The 16,786-nt window shown below is 45.4% G+C and overlaps 1 protein-coding gene across 5 annotated transcripts; it reads left to right on the plus strand.

The window, feature by feature from the left end:
* The first annotated feature begins 213 nt into the window (after positions 1-213).
* On the plus strand, positions 214-11,533 carry ZSCAN21 (zinc finger and SCAN domain containing 21). Of its 5 annotated transcripts, XM_087417599.1 has the most exons (5): positions 458-1,062; positions 6,581-6,695; positions 7,359-7,848; positions 8,390-8,582; positions 10,259-11,533. In XM_087417599.1, the coding sequence occupies exons 3-5, from the start codon at positions 7,453-7,455 to the stop codon at positions 11,095-11,097; spliced, it is 1,428 nt and encodes a 475-aa protein (XP_087273725.1). In that variant the 5' UTR covers positions 458-1,062; positions 6,581-6,695; positions 7,359-7,452; the 3' UTR covers positions 11,098-11,533. The 5 variants fall into 5 exon arrangements, with proteins under 5 accessions (XP_004442889.1, XP_087273726.1, XP_087273725.1 ...); XM_004442832.3 differs by lacking the exons at positions 458-1,062; positions 6,581-6,695 and adding an exon at positions 214-396; XM_087417600.1 differs by lacking the exons at positions 458-1,062; positions 6,581-6,695 and adding an exon at positions 372-415.
* The last annotated feature ends 5,253 nt before the right edge of the window (positions 11,534-16,786 follow it).

Below are 16,786 nucleotides of genomic sequence, written 5' to 3' on the forward strand. Positions count from 1 at the left end.
TAAGCGTCACAGGTAACCCGGGCTCTGAAGTCCGTGAGGGGGCGAGGTCACCACCGCGCCCACGCCTCTCCCTGGCCCGCGGCGTGGGGCGCGCGGTGCGAGAACCGCCGAAGCCTTCATCTGCTCCGCCCTTTCTGGAAAAAAAAAAAAAAAAAAGCGGGGGGGGGGGCCAAGGTCCCCGCCTGTTCATGTTAGGGGGCGACTCTGCGAGTCCCTAACTCGCCCCAGCCTCCCGCGCACCCGAGACACCGAGATATAGAGAAGACCTCCCGAATTCCTAGAGGGACCGCTGCGGCCTCGCACAACTCTCCGCGGGAGCAGGGCTGTGACGCACTTCCGGCTGCGCCGGCCGCCGTGCGCGTCGGTGTCCCAGGCCCCCAGCGGCTGTGACTCACGGTGAGGCTCGGGATCCCAGGTTCGCTTGGCGGGAGGAAGAGAGCTTGGCCGAAAGGGTTCGGGGAGGGAGGAGTGGGTTAGGGAGCTGTGGCCTCTGGGGAACCGCAGACTAGTCCTGGCAGGGCTGTGGGGAGGAGCCTGTCCCTACCCAGCCCTGGACGGTGGAGGCGCTGGCGCCCTGCAAAGCCTGTTCCTCCCCCCAGGGGATTAGCAAATGAAACTTTGTCCCTTTCGCGTTCCAGAGCAGTTTTTTTGTGCGACCCCTGAGCCGAAGCACCGGTCAGTCTGACCGGGGCTGCCCTCTCTTTTCTGCTGCCTCTGAACGGGAGGTCCGAGCATAACGCTAATTGATGAGAACACGACATGCCTGAGGGGGTTGGGGACCTCCAGTGAGAAACCGAGGCTCATTAGAAATCCTGGGTAGTGTCTGATCCAAGGGAGGAAGTGGTCCTGTTGGGCTTTGTTTAGGTTAGAAAGCACACGCTTAACGGATCTGCTCAAGGTTGGAGACCCATTTTTGAGGGAGCATTTATAGTTTGTTAAGGGAAAGGTGATCTGGTGGGTGAGGTACTTAGAAACCTATGTTAGATAAGGAACAGCTGGAAGACCTGTGAAGAAAAGAGTTAAGCAATTATTTTCAGGCGTTGGAAGACTACTACGGAGCAAGTAAGTATTGGTCTAGGACCCAACTAGGATCAGTGAAGAAAGAAAAGAAAAAGTGATGCAAAATTTGGTTCGGTTTAGAGAAAACGTTGTAACAATTAGAACTGCCCAGCAGGAGAATTCTGTGCCTCAAGAATTATCAAATTTGCCTGCCTAGGAGTTTTCAGGTACAGAATGAGTGTGTTAAAGGCATTCTAGTATTAGTTGGTAAGTGCCACTGAATTGTTGGAATCTATGATAATTTGATTTATTTGTGCCTTATTTTGTTCCGGAATGGGTTTGGGGCACTTTATAAGGGCATATAAGCTTCTGGAAATGAGCATAAAGAAGGAAAAAAGAGACTGGGAACAGAACAAAGGCCTTCTGCTTATAATAGACCATGAGCCTTTGCTTGATGGGCCTCTGGAGCTAAACATTCTGGATAGCCTAAAAAAGTAGTCCACTGTGGTTGAAGACAATGTGAGTGAGTAATGAAGCCTGCATTTTCTATCCACATGCTTGTTTATTTTATAACACTTTATTAAGAAAATTTCTGAAGCCAAGACCTGGAGGGCATCCCTAAATGAACCTTTCGACAAACAATATGACTAAAAGTGAAATTACTGGCTTTGCTCAGGAAAAGAAAATCAAGACAGCATTATCAGAATTTTTTTTTTTATCTTTGCTAGTCTGATAGGTAGAAGTGTCTCATTGTAGCTTTAGTTTGCATTTCTCTTATTATAACTAAAGTTAAGCATCTTTTCATGAATTAATTACTAAGCTGAGATTTGAAAGACAAATAGAAGTCTGCCATGAGAATTGGGCATTGATGGAGCATAGGGCATGAGAAGGGGAGTGATGAGACTGGATGGAGAGGCAGAGGCCAGATTGTGAGTGACTGTTTGCCGTGCAAGTAAATTATTACGTGATTTCAAACAACTGGGTGATGTGTGCAGCTTTGTATTTTAAACCTCTGCAGGTAGCCTTTGAGCCTGTGGAGACAGAATTGCCAAACTGGAAAATGGTCTGTGATTTCAAAGGAAGAATGGATATTGTCATAATGTTGCCAACTAGTTAAAAGCTAAAAGTATTTGATAAAATTAAAAATAGGCTTTGTGTTATGTTTGAATAGATCTACTAGAAACTATTAGGCCAATATTCTGACAATTGTTGGAAGAGAGTTAGAAATTAACTATTGTTGCTCCTAGAGACAAAACAGACAACTTTTTTTTTTAATAACTGTAAAAGGAAAAGACTTCACAGCTTTTCTAAATGTCCAGTTGACTCTGGGTGGTCTGCTTCAACATCGTAAGTGTTGTTGAAGTTAACAGCTGTATTTCTATCAGCCCTCCATAATAGAACAGCGTTTACCAAGGCTGCTGTTTTCCCCAATGCCCCATTTTTTTAATTTAAATAAACATTTTATTTTAGAATAATTTTAGATGTATAGAAAAGCACAGGGGCCGGCCCCATGGCTTAGCGGTTGAGTGCGCGCTCTCCGCTGCTGGCAGCCCGGGTTCGGATCCCGGGCGCACACCGACGCGCCGCTTCTCCGGCCATGCTGAGGCCGCGTCCCACATACAGCAGCTGGAGGGATGTGCAGCTATGACATAGAGCTATCTGCTGGGGCTTTGGGGGAACGAAAATAAATAAATAAAATTAAAAAAAAAATAATGAACAAAATGCATTGTCTAGATAAAAACACACCAGTCTTTAAAAAAAAAAAAAGAAAGAAAAGCACAAAGATAATACAAGTTTCCGTATACCTCTCACTCGGTTTCCTTATTAACGCCTGACGTTACAGTGTACATTTGTCACAACTAGGGAACCAACGTTGGTTCATTACGATTAAGTTCCACAATTTATTTGGATTTCACTAGTTTTTCCCTAATGTCCTTTTTCTGTTCCAGGATCCCATCCAGGACACTGCACTACATTAGTCTTTGTGTCTACTTAGTGTCCTCTGGTCAGTGACAGTTTCTCAGTCTTCCCTTGTTTTTGATGACCTTGACAATTTTGAGGAGTACTGGTCAGTTATTTTGTAGAACATCCCTCAATTTAGGTTTATCTGATGTTTTTCTCATGGTTAGACTGGGGTATGGGTTTGGGGGAGGAAGTCCACGGAGGTGGAGTGCCCTTCTCATCCTGTCCTATCAGGGGCACAGGACTTATCACTGATGATGATAGCCTTGATTGCCTGGCTGCGGTGGTGTTAGCCGGGTTTCTCCACTGTAGTGACTTCCCTCAACCCCTGTCCACACTCGCCTCTTTGGAAGCCAGTCACCAAGTGCAGCCCACGCTCAAGGAGTGGGGAGTTAAGCTTCACCTTCTTGAGAGGGAGTATCTGCATAAATTATTTGGAATAATTCTGTATGGGAGATTTGTCTCCCGTTTATTTACTCAGTCGCCTTTTTTCTATCAGTATGGACTTATATTTATTTTATACTTTGGATTATAACCCAGTACTACATTATATATTTTGTTGCTCACGTTGTTTCAGCTGTGGCCATTGGGTGTTTTTTTTTTTTTTTTTTAGGTTGGCTTCTCTGTCCTTTTGACACACCCCATTGCTTTGTTTTTTGAACACTGTGTAGCAGGCTCCAGGCTCATCTTTTATATTCCCCAACCTAGAATCAACCATTTCTTCATTTTCTGGTGCCTCTTATTGGAAAATTATATTTGGAAACCAAGATCTGGGCACTCGGTGGCTGACTGCTACCAGCTTGTTATTGCTTCTAGACCTTCACAGCAAACAGAGCTAAGAAATAAATGTCTGTATCCTAACCCATGTGCACACACTTACCTAATTAAGCTAAACATGAGTCCATGCTGCTGTATTTGTAGCTTAAATTTGTATTGATAATATTTTTTAAAAACCTATTTTCACAGTTGTTACTTCTTAAGAGCAGCCCCAAAGATCCAGGTATCATATTCATTCTTTCCACAGATGTTTGAGCACCTGCAAAGTACCAGGCGTATTCTAAACATGTGGAATATAGCAGTGAGCAAAATAGATGAAAGTCCCTGCCCTCTAGAGTTGATATTTAAGGACAGAGACAGTTAAAAAAAAAAAATAAAAAGATAAAAGATACAGTATTTTCTGGTAGTAAATGGTGTAGAGGAAAAGAGTAGATTAGGAGGGTTAGCAGTTGTGGGGTGAGGGAGGGCGGTGTGCAGTTTAAAACAGGGGGGTCAGGGGTGCCTCAGCAGGAAGTAGGGACCTGAAGGAGGTGAGGACGTGAGCCTTCTGTAATCTGGAGGAAGTGTGAGGCAGAGGGAGCAGCGAGGACAAAGGCTGTGCGGTGGGAGTGTGCCTCACACTTTGGGGAACAGTGACTGGGGTAGAATGAACAGGAGGGAGAGAAGTACAGGATGAGATCAGAGGGGCGACAGGTCTGCGATCTTGTGGGCCTTGTGGGCCATTGTGCTGACTTTGGCATTTCCTCTGTGTGAGACATGAAGCCTTGAAAGGTGTGAGCAGAGGAATGATGAGGTCTGACTTGTATTTTAACAGGAGCACAGGATGTGTTGGGAATAGACTGAGGGGCAGGGGTGGACGCAGTTAGGAGGCTGTTGCAGTTCTCCAGGCGAGAGGTGATGGACTGGGCGGCAGTGTGTGAGGTAGTGAGAAGTGGTCGAACTCTGGATCAGGATTTGCTTACGGATTGTGTGTAGAATGTGAGTGAGGAGTCAGGGATGACCAGGTTTTTTGGCCTATGTAAACAGAGTGATGGAGTTGCTGTTGACTGAGATGAGCAGCTTTGGGGGCAAAGATGAAGAATGTCGGTTTTGGACATGTTAAGCTTGAGATGCTGTTGGACATGCGGGTGGCAATGTCAAGTGAGGAGTTGGTCGTTTTGAGTCTGGAGTTCAGAAGAGAGCTCCAGGCTGGAGATAATTGGGCAGTTGCGAATACGTAGGTGGTAATTAAAGCCTTGTGACTGGCTGAAATCGCCTGAGAGAGTGAGTGCAGCAAGGAAGGAGGGCTCCAGGCACCCAGCCCTCCACTCGTTTGTGGTCCTGCTGAGATGTGAATTTGAATTGTGGGCACTGAAAACGGGTGCGCTAGAGTACGTCACTTCACTAGTGAGCCGGCTGAGCCAGCTGCCTGGCAGCAACATCTCGGGAAGCTTCCTCCTTCAATTGTAACTATGCACGTCTTCTGTAGAGGCAATCACAGAATGATCTAGTGGCATCTCTGAGTTTGGACTCACCAAGTGCTGGGAACATATCCCAGGTGAATGTGATATAGGACCCTCCCCGTTTAACGCTGCCTGTGCTATGTAACTCCTCGTGTCCTGCTGAGTTTCCCAGGCTGGATCCCAGAAGCTGAGCAGCCCAAACAGATTCCCATGTCTTTCCTGTTCTTGGGGTGCCCTCCTCTGGATAGAGTGGGAAGTTTTGTAACAAGTTATGTAAAGTTATTCCAACACTGAGGAGATCTACTTTTAAGCATTTCTAAAGAATGCTCTCCAGACTGCTATGTCTGTTATTTTTAGGTTATTTTAGCCTTTGGTGCTAATGCCTTTATTTTAGGAGACTAGATGGCAGTGCTTCTCCCCTGGCTCGGTTTACAAGTAATCCTGAACTTGGGAGCTCCAGCAGTGTATTGGGTGCATAGGACGGCATGAGGGAGTGGACAGTGCTGATTCTGGTCCACCCTGTTGCAACACCTATTGGCATCTCAGGATCCTGCAGACTTGGGGTACAGGGAAGAGGAGTCCAACTACTGGCATCCTTGGAATTCTGAACTAATTAGCAGCTGATAATTATTGAATTTCTCATAAAAGCAAGGTTACTTATTGAGGTTCTAGTCCTAGAATCTCATTTCATATTTTTAAAACTTAGCAAAATTGATCACAAAAATAAATGAAGGGGAACAGTCATATAAAATACATATTTTAATATATATTTACTAAATGTGTGAAACTAAACACCTAATATGAAAGCTATAACATAAATGTACATCTACTAGGGGGTTCTGTATGGGCTGGAATTGCTGGGGTTTTTTTTCTTTGGGTTTTGTTTTTGAAGGCCATGAAGTTTGAGCATTAGTAGTAAAACCTATTTTGTCAAAAGACTATTTGTGATCCCTTTAAAGATTTTATGATTTTCTGATTACAGAAGTAATGATACCCATTATAGAAAATTTGGAAAATCGAAAAACGAAGGAAAAAAATTGAAATCGTTCCTAATTCTATAACCCAGAAAATCACTGTTCATGATTTGTCCTTTGTCTTTAATTGTGATTATGTGTATATTATGGGGAGGGGTGTGTGTGAGAGAGAGAGAGAGAAAGTGCGAGTTCCTATATTTCACATGCTATCAAGCCAGATCCATGGAGATTGACTTGGGTGTCAGAAATGAGCATCCTCAAGTTTTTTAATGCCCTAAGTTTGGATTATCTGCAACTCCTCTTCCCTCATCTTCAGCTTTTATAAGCCGTTTATACATCCTCTTTATGGTCTCTACCATTGTTATCAATCTAATTTCATGTAACAGATACCCATATAGATTTTTATCTCTTTGGCTCTTAATTGAGACTCTCTGGAGTTTTCCTGTCCTAGATGGTCCAAATGCAGTATGCGAGCACTTATGCGACATGAAAGCTCCTGCCTAAAGTTTGAAAACATGCTCAGGAAGGCCAGTCACAGCATGTAAGATTCATTAATTTATGTATTTTTCTTTCGAAATAGGTTTAATGAGTGCCAATAATGATAGACTGATTCTGTTGTGTGTGTCCTCATTTATTTTCCATCTCCCCCACTGACTTGGAAGCTCTGTGAGGGCAGGGGTGTGTCTGTCTCATTCATCACTGCAATCCCAGCAGTGAGCCCATAGCAGGTGTGCAATATATGTTGTTGAATGAATGGACTTCACTTTTTTGGCAAATGAAAAAAATAGAAGTAGTTGTATTTACTACAGATGTTTTTGGTATTCTAACATCAACTGACCAAAATATTTAGAATATTTAAAATTTAAAAGGAAAAATACAAACATTTTTTGTTTCTGTTTTCTATTAAGATTTAATTTTTCCCTCAATTTCTTCTCAGCAGTACACATCTTATCAAAATAAATACCTCTCTAAGAATATAGTTTTAAAATTATGCCGCAATGCATTTTTTAGGAGAGTGGAGACAAAGTAAAATCAAAGTAAGATATCCTGAGTGGACTCTAGAAAGATTCTGAACCGTAATTTTTATATGGTAGTTTTATGGTGGCCATAATTTCCACAATTTCTGGTGCTAAAGGTGTGGCTGTAAAGACCAAAAAACATACCTTTTCTTTTTGGTAATTTTGTGGTAACCATATTTTTTTAGGTTTAACGTGTAGCCCTAAAGAACCAGAAACCCAAAGGAACCAATATTCCTGCTACACAGAGCCCCATCTTTAGTGAGTGTTTCTGGAGTCTGTATGATGACCAAGGTCCTGGGCATGGCCACAGGTCTGGGCCCGAGGCCTCCACAGGAGCAGGTGGGGCTTGTAATTGTGAAGGTCGAGGAGGAGGAGAAAGGGAAGTGCCTTTCTAGCCTGGAGATGTTCCGCCAGCGCTTCAGGCAATTTGGGTACCATGACACACCTGGACCCCGGGAGGCCCTGAGCCAGCTCCGGGTGCTCTGCTGTGAGTGGCTGAGGCCCGAGATCCACACCAAGGAGCAGATCCTGGAGCTGCTGGTGCTGGAGCAGTTCCTGACCATCCTGCCCCAAGAGCTGCAGGCCTGGGTGCAGGAGCACTGCCCCGAGAGCGCTGAAGAGGCCGTCACTCTCCTGGAAGATCTAGAGCGAGAACTGGATGAGCCAGGACAGCAGGTAGGCTGGGGAGGACCTTGTATTCCATGAGATTGGGAGCATAGCATTCCAGGAGGGTATGGGTTTGTCCATACAATGAGAATAGCTGAATGGAAGTTTCTGTTGAGGGCCGGCCTTGTGGCTTAGCAGTTAAGTGCGCACGCTGCACTGCTGGCAGCCTGGGTTCGGATCCCGGGCACGCACCGACGCACCGCTTCTCCGGCCATGCTGAGGCCGAGTCCCACATACAGCAACTAGAAGGATGTGCAACTATGACATACAACTATCTACTGGGGCTTTGGGGAAAAAAATAAATAATAAATAAATAAATAAAATAAAACCACATTGCTTAAAAAAAAAAAAAGTTTCTGTTGAGTTAGACCATGTTTCCTCCTATTTTTCTTCTGCATCCTGTACTGACTTTTAGCTTTGGGAATTGAATGGGATGGATATCTTTCTTTTCTCTTTCCTAGAGGTTCTACATAGCTCTCCTGAGATTTTCTTTTGTTCTAGTTCTTAAAGTGAGTTGTGCACCAACCCAGCCATTCCTAATTGTCTATAGGTCTCACCTCCTCCAAATGAACAGAAACAGGTGTGGGAGAAGATGTCATCTTCAGGAACAGCAAAGGAATCCCTTAGCAGCATGCAGCCACAGTCTGTGGAGACCATTCCCATATACGAATGTTGGGGGCCCCTGTACATCCAAGAGACTGGTGAAGAGCAGGATTTCACTCCAGAGCTGAGAAAGATTCAAGGTAGGGACCATCAACCAGGCCCCGCTTGGTGCCCCGGGCCTTTGTGGTTGAAGAAACAGATAATTCTAATTACTGTTGTGAGGCAATCCCCTAGATTGACTTGACTGGTCTGACTAGGCAGAAGGAGTTGCCTTTCCTGCCTCAGGCGCATCTCAGAGTCCTAGCCTGGGAACAGGTGACACACTCTTAAAGGGTCAGTTCAAGTGAGTTTAACAAACGGACTGTTTCCAGAGGTGTGGACAGGTTGAATGAACCAATACGGGTTGGTGCTTGTTCACTTGTTAATGATTTAGTGAACCTGTTAATCATCAGCTTTGGATGATGCAGAAATGGTCCCTGGTAAATTCTTTTTCAACATCTGCCTCATTAGGCTATTTAAAACTTCTGACTTTTGTTAAGTTACTTATTTCCCACAAAGTTCATGGCAACTTGAAGGGAAGTCTGTCCACGTAGCCAAGTGATTGTTCATCATGGAGAGTGTCGGGGATTTTAGCTGCTGCTGCTGCTGCAGTCACCAGCAGACAGTGAGTGGGGTGAGCCTAGAAGCCGCTGAGTGGTTACTGCCGGCAGAGGAAGGAAATAGATGGTCGGGTAGAGAGAGACACAGGGACGAGGAGGAGGGAGCTTAGAGAAAAGTACCTTGTAGATTAAGGCTTCTGTACTCCTCAAAGGGAGCCTGTTTTTCAGTGCATTTCTCTCACTCCCCTTTTCCGTGTAAAGGGACGGTTAGATGGACTTTTAGGAAGTGTGACTGCCTAGTGAAATACTCTAAAAAGACTGGGGGCCGGCCCGGTGGTGCAGTGGTTAAGTGCGCAGGCTCTGCTTCAGTGGCCCGGGGTTCACAGGTTCGCATCCCGGGCACGTACCAACGCACCACTCATCAAGCCATGCTGTGGCGGCGTCCCATATAAAGTGGAGGAAGGTGGGCACGGATGTTAGCCCAGGGCCAGTCTTCCTCAGCAAAAAGAGGAGGATTGGCGACAGATGTTAGCTCACGGCTGATCTCCCTCACCAAAAAAGAAAAAATATATAGACTGCTTCAATCTGATTTCAACAGTGTCACTTTATAACTAAACGAATTGTAAGACAAAGCCAATGTAGGTTAAATGATGAGAGTCAAACTTGGCAGTGGGGGGGAGGCTGTTAAGTGCTTTCATTCAAATTAATAAGGATCTGGGACTAGAGTGATTATAAATGAACTGAATGTTCTGTTTTTTTTGCTTTTATATTCGGCTTCTGTGAGAATATGGATTTTGTGAGTTTGCCACTAGCCCCTTCTCCCTTAATTATCCTTTTTATTTTCCTTAATCAACTTTGACCCTTTAGCAGTCTTTCTTGTTCCTTTCTGTCTGAGCATCAGCCATCTTTGCTGTTGTCCTCCTATGCTTGGTTTTACCTTGTTGCTGTCTATACGTGAAGTTCTTGTCCTGGCAGAGAAAGCCATGTGCTCGTCACACCATGACAGCTTCTGGTGGGGGCTTGTGTGAGAGTCTGGTCTTGTAACTAGATTTGATGGTGACTTATTTGTATCAGTGTGATATTGTGACCTCTCATTGAGCAATGTTTGGCCACCCTTTGGAACCTGTCAGTGTCACTGATGATTCTATTTCTCCTTTAACACTTTCTTCTCAGAACAGGAAACAACTGACATGTCATTTTTCTACTTAATGTTTCAGATCATAAATTGAACACCCAGAATGAAGAATCAAGAGAGAAGCAGGAAGGTGCTGAAGAATCTCATGCAGAAGGATTCAAAAGAGATATCATTCCCGTGATTATTCCCAATAAATGTGAGGCCAGGTTAGAAAGGCAGTGGGTAAACCTTGAAAAGGAAAGAGGAACAAAAACCCCTCTCCTAGACAAAGGTTCCAAGAAGGGTAGAGAGTTAATTCCTACTAAACCTCCCCCAGGAGAGAGACGTTACATATGTGCCGAGTGTGGGAAAGCCTTTAGTAATAGCTCAAATCTCACTAAGCACCGGAGAACACACACTGGGGAGAAGCCGTATGTGTGCACCAAGTGTGGGAAAGCCTTCAGCCACAGCTCAAACCTTACCCTTCACTACAGGACACATTTGGTGGACCGGCCCTATGACTGTAAGTGTGGGAAAGCTTTCGGTCAGAGCTCAGACCTCCTTAAACATCAGCGAATGCACAGTGAAGAGGCACCTTATCAGTGTAAAGATTGTGGGAAGGCTTTCAGTGGTAAAGGCAGCCTCATTCGGCACTATCGAATACACACTGGGGAGAAACCTTATCAGTGTAACGAGTGTGGGAAGAGCTTTAGTCAGCACGCGGGGCTTAGTTCTCATCAGAGACTCCACACTGGAGAGAAGCCATATAAGTGTAAGGAGTGTGGGAAAGCTTTCAACCACAGCTCCAATTTTAATAAACATCACAGAATCCATACTGGGGAAAAACCCTATTGGTGTAATAATTGTGGAAAGACCTTCTGTAGTAAGTCAAATCTCTCCAAACACCAGCGAGTCCACACTGCAGAGGGAGAAGTGCTTTAACTGGCGAGTATGCTCTCTCCATGGTTTTTGGATTTTTTTTTTTTTTTTTTTTTTTTTTTGAACTTTAGAACATGAATGCTAGGGAGAAATCCAGTAATTGCAATATAGACTCCGGTGGTGGGTTTTGTTTCACTCCACATCAAGGGATGCCTGAGGAGGGAGCAGAAGCAGCAGCACTGTAGGCGGGGGTCCTGAGGGCTGGGGGGGATTCCTCACTTGCCAGAGCTGGGGCAGGGTCCCCTCCCCTCACCACACTTTGGTCCCATAATCCATGCCAGCATTGCCTTTTGTATAGTTAAACTGATGTGTATCCAGTATAATTAAGGAAGAAACATTAAAACTGTTTAACTGTTTTAACATGTATTCAAGAATTACAATTTGTAAAGAATTGAGCCATATTGAACACAATCTGATTCAGAATAAACTTATAACATTTTGTAATGCCTCAGAACTATTATTAGAATAAATGATGTGTTGGTTATTAAACACTATTCTAGAAAGAGAAAAGGGTTCCTCCTGGTTTAGCTTGTGGAAAATTGGGATTTGGGTAAATGGAACTTCACTTGTGAGTGTGTGTGTTAGGAGATTGCAGTCGAGTATAGCAGCTGCCTCTTGGTCTACATTGTGCTTTTTTTCCTGCAGACTGAACACATTCTTTCATCGTTGGGAACATTTTGTCAGCCTCCTGTGCATTTCGGTTGTGTATATTCTGTCTCTGCCAAAATGAACATCTGACTCTCCCTGAGAAGCTTCCTTCTTCTAAACCCCAGAAGTCAGTAATACACAACATGATTACCTTAAATCCATCCTTCTCTTCCCTCAGACTGTGGTGTCTCTGATTTTTTAAGATACTTCTCTCTACTTTGTAACGTCTTTTGGCCGGCAGGACCTCCTGTTACCTAGAAACCTAACGACTTCACTCCTTCCTCCTTTCACCTGCTTATCTTCATATTACAAGTTTTTTCACCTCTGGTTAGTCACGGAAATACCTTTTCGTCTACTGCTGTGGCCATCATAGGCAAACCTGACATGCCAGGGTTAGGGACAGCAAGAACATTTCACGTCTAGTACCAGTTCTGATCTTGAAACTGCCCTGAATGCCACCGTGGGATGATTAAATAACAGCTAATAAGTCTTTATGCACCAGCCAAATATATTAGGAGTGGGTCATTGCTGAAAAAGACTCAATAGTGCCTGAAATCGGAGATGTTCTTACTGTTGCAGTAGCTTGCTGACGATCTTCTGGATCTTAAACTCAGTATGTTTCATGTGAGCTATGCTGTTTGTGTGTTAACCGTGATGGAGGCCCACAGAGAATTGAGTGATGAGGCAGCAGGTGAATATGTGAGGGCCGCTGATGGAGCTGCTGCAGAGGAGGGAAATGAAGAACGCTGCCAGGCCTGAAGAGCTGCCTGCTTTGGTGAGAGGTGAATGGGTCCCAGGTCTGTTCTGTCCGTTATCTTTCTGATCCCTCCTGTGCAATGGGTACTTTCCCATGGGCATCAATAAAAGACAAAGATTACACACTTGGTTTCAGCTCCCATAGTCCATCCGTAAGCTGAAGTCTTCCTCAGATCTCGTCTCCAGCCTGAGCCTTATTCTTTGCAGGCCCCTTTTCTAGACAAGTGGTTTGCCACAGCCCAGGAGGCTGTGAAATCGTCACCTCAGGCCACTTCTCCCTCCACACAATAGACATAGAGTCTGTCTCTCTCCACGTAGACTGCAGCTCTGCCCTCCAGATTTCCCCTCACACTGGCCTCTAAGGCCACTCTTGAGGAATGCCATAGTGAACCAACAATGCATTTTTGGTTCACACCAACACACTGAGCTGATCCTTCTGTGAAACAAACCCTAGTCATTTCTTCCACCACTAAGTTAAAAGGAGCCTTCTGTGAATCCACAGGTGTGAGCAGAGAGAGAGGCATCAGTTCAGCAAAGGGAGGAGACATGGGGGTCTGAGCCTCCTGCTTACGTACCTTGTGACTTCTGGACCTGCTCATGCCTGATCCCGAGTGTGACATTTCCTCCACATGATGGATGTTGCTCTGTCCACCCAACCTAATGACTTGCTGAGTCAGAATACTCAGCTATGATCAACAGCTCCAGTTACGTAGTCACGTGATGTCTCGTGGGCAGCATCCCAGGAGCCGCTTTTCAAACAGTAGTTCTTCGCTGCAGAAGGCATGACTTCTATTGGCAAGTTCCTACTGGGGCTTACCAGACCTCTACACGACATTTCTCTCTAGCACAGATAACCTCTAACACCATTTGAATCTGCCAGGTCATATGGTACTTGGGCCATATGACTGGACCGCACCTGAAAGTGTATATGTTGCCTCCAAGATCCAAGGAGGCCCGCCAAACATTGCCTCTTTCTTAGTCTAAGTAGTGAGGGCAAGATGCAGTAATTTGTCCCTTACTTTAGAATTTCCCAGCATGCCTCAGACACTTGGAGCCTTAAAAACTTCACTGATATAAAAGGCCCTTGAATCTTTGTAGGGTTTATCCCCGCCTCTGGTATGCGTGTGTGTTGCTGAGGGATCCAACTACAATTGTCACTTTCTCTTCACCAGGTCTGATTATTAGGATGTCGTCAGTAGAAGGATGTTCCACAGTGTCCACAAAATCGAAGTCCTTTTGTGAAGTAAGAGAGTTGACAAGCGCTTTGTCAAGAAATTGAATGGGGGCCGGCCCGGTGGCACAAGTGGTTAAGTGCATGCACTCTGCTGCGGTGGCCTGGGGTTCGCCGGTTCGGATCCTGGGCGTGCACCGACGCAGGGCTTGTCAAGCCATACTGTGGCCGCGTCCCATATAAAGTGGAGGAAGATGGGCGTGGATGTTAGTCCAGGGCCAGTCTTCCTCAGCAAAAAGAGGAAGATTGGCAGATGTTAGCACAGGGCCGACTTCCTCACAAAAAAAAAAAAAAGAAATTGAATGTATTCTCTTGTCCTTCCCACTTAATTGTGAACCACCTTTGATCCTCTATCGATGGGAATGGAAAGAATGCATTCAGCAGACCACTAGCTGCGGGCCAGGAACCAGGGCCGTGTTGGTCTGTTCCAGTGAAGACAGCACTGCTGTTGTGATTAGGCTTATGGCAGACAACCAGCATCAGCCACAATGCATCTATTTTCTATAGGAGCAATACAGAATTGAGTCTTGAATCTTTGAGGGCAGCACTAATCACTTCAGTTCCATGCAGGGTGTGATGGTGTTTCTGATGTACTGTCTTGGCTGGGTAAGGGGGAGGGAGGATTTCAAGAGTTTCCACTTGGCCCTTTCTACCACAACGACTTATGCTACAGGTTAGGGAACCAATGTGCTAAACCTCCCTCACCCTGCTGAACCATCCATCCCAGTTATCCTCTCAGGGACAGATCCACAGGGTAGGTCTCTGGCCTACTGGGCCCACTGAGGTGCATCTGGGTCAGGACTCCATTTATCAGCTCACCTCTATCTGGATGGCAGTGATGGAGTCGCAGACCCTCTAGATTCAGGTAAACTCAGACCCTGGATCCAGTAGCCTCAAAAGGTCTGGCATTCCCTTCGCCTAGTGTACCTGACTAGGGAACAGCCACAAGACCCTCTGGGGCAATATTGGTTGCACATTCTTGTGGTGGAATTGTAAAGTTCTTCCCCAAAGAAACCCAAACCTCCCCTTCGACTGATGGATTCTGCATCTGAGGACTGGCTCAGATCTGGAAAGTGGGTGAAGGATTGCAATTTCCCGTCGCAATGGCTGATACCAGCCTTCTCACCAGCTCTTGATTGTTTTGTTTGTACGTTTACATAAATCAAGCACTACCCTGTTGGCTCCCAGTCTTTCCTGGGAACACCAAAGGTGATTAGCCATCACCACGAGTCCCTGTGGGTCAAGACACTCTAGTTGCCATTCTGGCCATTGCCCGTCATAGTAGCTATTCTAGAATTCAGTTGTCCCCATTGACACCAAGGAACTCAGGTCCATGGCATCATCTTCTATTAATCCTAACCTACAGAGACAGCCACCACTGACCTTCTCAGCAATATGTGTGCTCCCCTCATTAGTGCATCCCTTATTGTCTTAGAGAATGGGGACTTCTTTAGGCCCCCTGAGTAACATAGTCAGGTGTTAGTTCTCCAGTCTCATGTTATAAATCCACCTTAACATGCATGAGCCTGCTGACCCCTTTCTCAATACTCTGCTAATTAGTTGCAGCATCTCTACCTCATTTAGGCCATCATTCACGTCCAAGTTTTAATGAGCCATCCTAGAATTAGGATTGTATTAGTTTTCTATTGTTGCTCTAGCAAATTACCACAAACTTGGTGGCTTAACACAATACAACTTTATCTGTGGATTAGAATTCCAACATGCGTCTCACTGGGCTAAAATCAAGGTGGGAGCAGGGCTGTGTTCCTTTGTGGGGCTCTGCGGGGACAATCTAATTCCTTGCCTTTTCCTCTAGAGGCTGCCCACATTCCTTACCTCATAGCCTCCTTCCTCCATCTTCAAAGCCAGCAACATTGCATCTCTCTAACCACTCCTCCATAGTCCCATTTCCCTCTGACTCCCTTCTGCCTGCCTCTTATACTTTAGGACCCTTTTGATTACACTGGGGCCACCTGGATAATCAAGGATCCTCTCCCCGTCTTGAGCTTAGCTGATTAGCAACCTTAATTCCATCTGCAACGTTATTCACAGATTCTGGGGATTAGGATGTAGACATCTTAGGGGGCCATTATTCTGCCTATCGCAGGCTGTCCTGGGTGTCTTGCCAGGACATTAAAACCTAAGGCATGAGAGAATGCTCCCAGGTCAATATCTCCCCCTGTCCCAACTTTGTATTCAGCACACACACAACCCCAAGTCCACTACCTCAAGATCCACTACCACTGGGACCGGCCTGCTGGTGTAGTGGTTAAGTTCGTGGTTAAGTGGTAAGGAAGCTTCAGCGGCCCAGGGTTCAAGTGTTTGGATTCTGGTCGGGGACCTACACACTGTTCATCAAGCTATGCTATGGCGGCGTCCCATATACAAAATAGAGGAAGATTGGCACAGATGTTAGCTCAGGGCCAATCTTCCTCACAAAAAAAAAAAAAATCTACATGTGTTCCTCTGGTTGCTGTAAGTAATTTTACCCAGGTTCTGCAACATTTCCAGCGAGTGACTAATGTTTCTCCACTTGGGCTGTGCTGAGACCTGACTCCAGCCATTGGTCTGTATGTATTGGGGAAGGTGAGGACAGATTTTGGGGAGGACAAGCGTTATCTCAAGAGGCACCTGCCTCAGGTGAGATCTTTGCATGGTCTCCAAACAAAAAGAGGTTACTCTCCTACAGCAAGTGGGAGGGAGACGCTTTTATTAGGCCAGAGGGTTCTGGAGAATTTAGGGTTTGAGATACTCAAGCACACCTACCCAAATGTCTCATATATCAGGATCCCAATCTTTCTCAATCAGGGCCCAGAATTTTGGCATAAATGGCTTGGGGAGGCTTTGCATTTAACTACCCTTGCCGTTCTGCCACCCTAACAATTAAATCCTGCGCCTGACTTTCGGGCAGGCTGCTCTTGCTGCAGAAGATGGGGATGTCTTTCAACACTGCCATGGAGGACTTCTGACTTTCACAACATGCCCTGAAGTGACACTTGGCTAGCCGGAGCTATCAGTTTCTCTCTTCAGAGAGAGAGAGAAACTCTGCAGTCTTGA

Source organism: Ceratotherium simum, chromosome 26 (genome assembly GCF_057802395.1).
Source record: "Ceratotherium simum simum isolate JZ-2026a chromosome 26, ASM5780239v1, whole genome shotgun sequence".
Classification (NCBI taxonomy): domain Eukaryota; kingdom Metazoa; phylum Chordata; class Mammalia; order Perissodactyla; family Rhinocerotidae; genus Ceratotherium; species Ceratotherium simum.